At 33.3% G+C, this 3,662-nt stretch overlaps 1 protein-coding gene across 1 annotated transcript in view; it reads left to right on the forward strand.

The window, feature by feature from the left end:
• Nucleotides 1-1,906, forward strand: part of LOC122531876 — a 5,860-nt gene extending 3,954 nt beyond the window's left edge. The window contains exon 4 of the mRNA XM_043660148.1: nucleotides 842-1,906. Coding sequence (XP_043516083.1) covers nucleotides 842-1,249 — 408 coding nt within the window. The 3' untranslated portion in view covers nucleotides 1,250-1,906. The remainder of the gene's footprint in view (nucleotides 1-841) is intronic.
• Nucleotides 1,907-3,662: the final 1,756 nt, after the last annotated feature.

Raw genomic sequence — 3,662 nt, forward strand, 5'->3', positions numbered from 1 at the left:
AATCCCACTTTACTTACTTTACAGAGTATCATTTGCATTATTATTAATAACATTCCTACGTGACTTACATTGCAGGGTATCATTTGCATTATTATTAATAACAATCCCACTTTACTTACTTTGCAGAGTATCATTTGCATTATTATTAATAACATTCCTACGTTACTTACTTTGCAGAGTATAATTTGCATTATTATTAATAAAAATCCCACGTTACTTACATTGCAGAGTATCATCTGCATTATTATTAATAAAAATCCCACTTTACTTACTTTACAGAGTATCATTTGCATTATTATTAATAACATTCCTACGTGACTTACATTGCAGGGTATCATTTGCATTATTATTAACAACAATCCCACTTTACTTACTTTGCAGAGTATTATTTGCATTATTATTAATAACATTCCTACGTTACTTACTTTGCAGAGTATAATTTGCATTATTATTAATAACAATCCCACTTTACTTACTTTGCAGAGTATTATTTCTATTATTATTAATAACAATCCCACGTTACTTACATTGCAGAGTATCATCTGCATTATTATTATTAATAATCCCACGTTACTTACATTGCAGAGTATCATTTGCATTATTATTAATAAAAATCCCACTTTACTTACTTTACAGAGTATCATTTGCATTATTATTAACATTCCTACGTTACTTGCTTTGCAGAGTATTATTTGCATTATTATTAATAAAAATCCCACTTTACTTACTTTGCAGAGTATCATCTGCATTATTATTAATAAAAATCCCACTTTACTTACTTTGCAGAGTATCATCTGCATTATTATTATTATTAACAATCCCACGTCGCTTACTTGTGCAGAGTATCTACCGGACGGTCACCTTGGTCTCGAGCCACGTGTACAAGCGAGCTGCCCAAGAGATGACCGACGTGAACACCTCGAGAACGATTCAAGTGGTGGCACCGGGCGACGTGAACTTCGCCCTGGGCACGACGAATTCCAGCAACGACACCACCGTCGTCATACAAAACGCCAGCGCGTCCACCGATCCCGAAACGATCTGCATGAGCCTGCCAGGTTTCGTCGGCGGCCTCGTGATGCTGCTCCTCGTTGTGGTCGTCGCGTCCCTCGTCGCCGCGTTCCTGTTCGTTAGGGTGCGCGCCGTCGACCGGAAGAACATCGTGGCCGGAAGCGGCTTCGTTCATCCGGCGTACGCGGCGGAGAACTGCAGCGTGCCGAACCCGGAATTCGTGAAGGTGGCCAACTGAGACGTCGCGACGATGACGAACGAGAGAGGACGATTTTTTTTCCCCTCGGTTGGCTGGAATATATATATATATATATATGTTCGTTTAATTTCAACGGCCGAGTTGCCTCGGACATTCTCTCCGTTCTTTCGGTATTTCCTCCCTCTCACAACATCCACCACAACTGGAATTCAGCTTCTCTACCCACTTCAGCTCCTCTCTTCTCCTTAGTCGAATCTTATTGTTGATCGATCGAACGCGCGGTTCCTTCGGTCGAGCTCGCTTGAACGAAAGAACAGACGGAATGCTCGGGCGTATCGTGTAAATAAGCGCGCTAGAAACGCGTGAAAGGTGTGAAGGAGGATGAATCAAAGAATGTTGTAGAGTGACGCGTGTAGGAGGACGTTTCACCTGCCGCGATCGTCACGATCGCTGCCATCAATTTCTCTCCACATCCATACCTTCCTCTTCCGTCTACAAACTCCGTGGAAACTAGCTTCGAGAGCTATTTGCAGAAGATGGAACGCCACCATTTGATTTTGATAATTCTTTTTCTGATCACTCGTCCAGGTTGTTTATTAACCTGAATGAGGATCACAGTCGAGGAATTGTCGTTTATTGGAAATTTTTTAATAATAATATGTATGTGTTTATATTTATATAAATTATTTAATAATAGTAATATATTATTATTATATATAAATATATATATGTATATATATATACATCTAAATTATTTAATAATTTATAATATTATATTTATAATATTATAATATATTATATTATAGTATTATATATTATAATATTATTATATTTATAATATTTATAATATATAAATTATTAAATAATTTATATATATATTATTAGTATTATACATAAATATACATATATATTTACATCTAATTTATTTAGTAATAATATATATTATTAAATAATTTATATATATATTATTATTATATATAAATATATAATTTACATGTAAATTATTTAATAATAATATATATATTATTATACATAATATATCTATATTAATATTATATTTATATATATATTATTATACATTATATATATATATTTACATGTAAATTATTTAATAATAATATATATATTATTAAATATAATTAACATATATATTATTATTGTACATAAATATATATATATGTGTATATATATATATATATTTACATATAAATTATTTAATAATATTTATATATATTTATATATATAAATTATTCGAAAGTAAATAATTCTCGTGACACTATAGTACGTATTCGTCATTTTTCACAGAAGTTTTCTAGATTTACAATGATGTATCTTCGTAGGTTCGAACAACTTCTCGTCAGACATTATGAAATTTTTTTATATTTAGTCTAAATTTTATATATATAAGTTTATTATTTTATATTTAGCTGAATCTAAAGCAATCTTCATATTTAGTTCAATCCTGTTTAATTAAATTTAATTTGTTTCAATTTGACAAAAAAACGAGCTTCAATTAGAAATCGACGATATACTAAAAAAATCATCGAAACTCAGAAAATGGCCTCGTTTCTGTGAATATTTACTTACGCTTTTCTTCTCAACAAACGTTATACAATACAATGTAATAAATTTAACGAGATGTCAGAAAGTCGGCTCCATTGTCTGTAAATATCTGCTTACATGCCCACGTAAAAAATTCCTACTGCAAACCATAAAAGGAAAGAATTATCATCACATCAAAGTGGCTGACAAAGTGAAACGTTCTTCAACGCGAACTATTTTTTACGCCGGACTTCGTGGCACGTCATGATCGCGGTAGAATTAAAGAGAGAAAGAAGAACAAAACAGAAGAAGAAGAAGAAGAAGAAAAAGGAGGAAACAAAAAAAGAAAGAAGTTAAGAGAGGTAGCTTAATCGCGGTGAGAGATAAGTCGCGGCGTGCTATGGAGGGTTATGGTTCGTCGACGATCGCCAGAAACAGTCACGGAGGGCATTGTAAATAAGTCGGAAGTAGTCAGACGGCCCTGCGCGACGCGCGGATTTCATTCGAATTCCGCTTCCTCGGTCACAAACTATGTGTACACTCGGTTATTTATATGTTTGTATACTTGGAGCGAGTATCTTCCTTTTTTTCCAACCTTCGTCGTACCATCGGGAGCTGAGAAGATGGCAGTCGGCTGTGATTGGTTTTAGTTTGCTTTGATCAACAGAGTTTAGGCTAAAGAAACGAACGTTCGTTCGCCTTCTATCTCGTGATTATTTATTATATCAATCATTTAATCAATGAACACAATTATACGAGCAAGGGATGTACAAATTTGACGAGGAGAAAGCTTGATTTAAATGATCACGTCGCCATTGAAACTTTGTATAAATAGTGTAGAATTACAAATTGGTTTTCTAATGGCAAATTATATTTAAGGTGTACCTGCCTTTCTAGAAGAAAATTTCAA

The sequence above is a fragment of the Frieseomelitta varia genome, unplaced genomic scaffold, assembly GCF_011392965.1.
Source record: "Frieseomelitta varia isolate USP_RPSP 00005682 unplaced genomic scaffold, Fvar_1.2 scaffold_420, whole genome shotgun sequence".
Classification (NCBI taxonomy): Eukaryota; Metazoa; Arthropoda; class Insecta; order Hymenoptera; family Apidae; genus Frieseomelitta; species Frieseomelitta varia.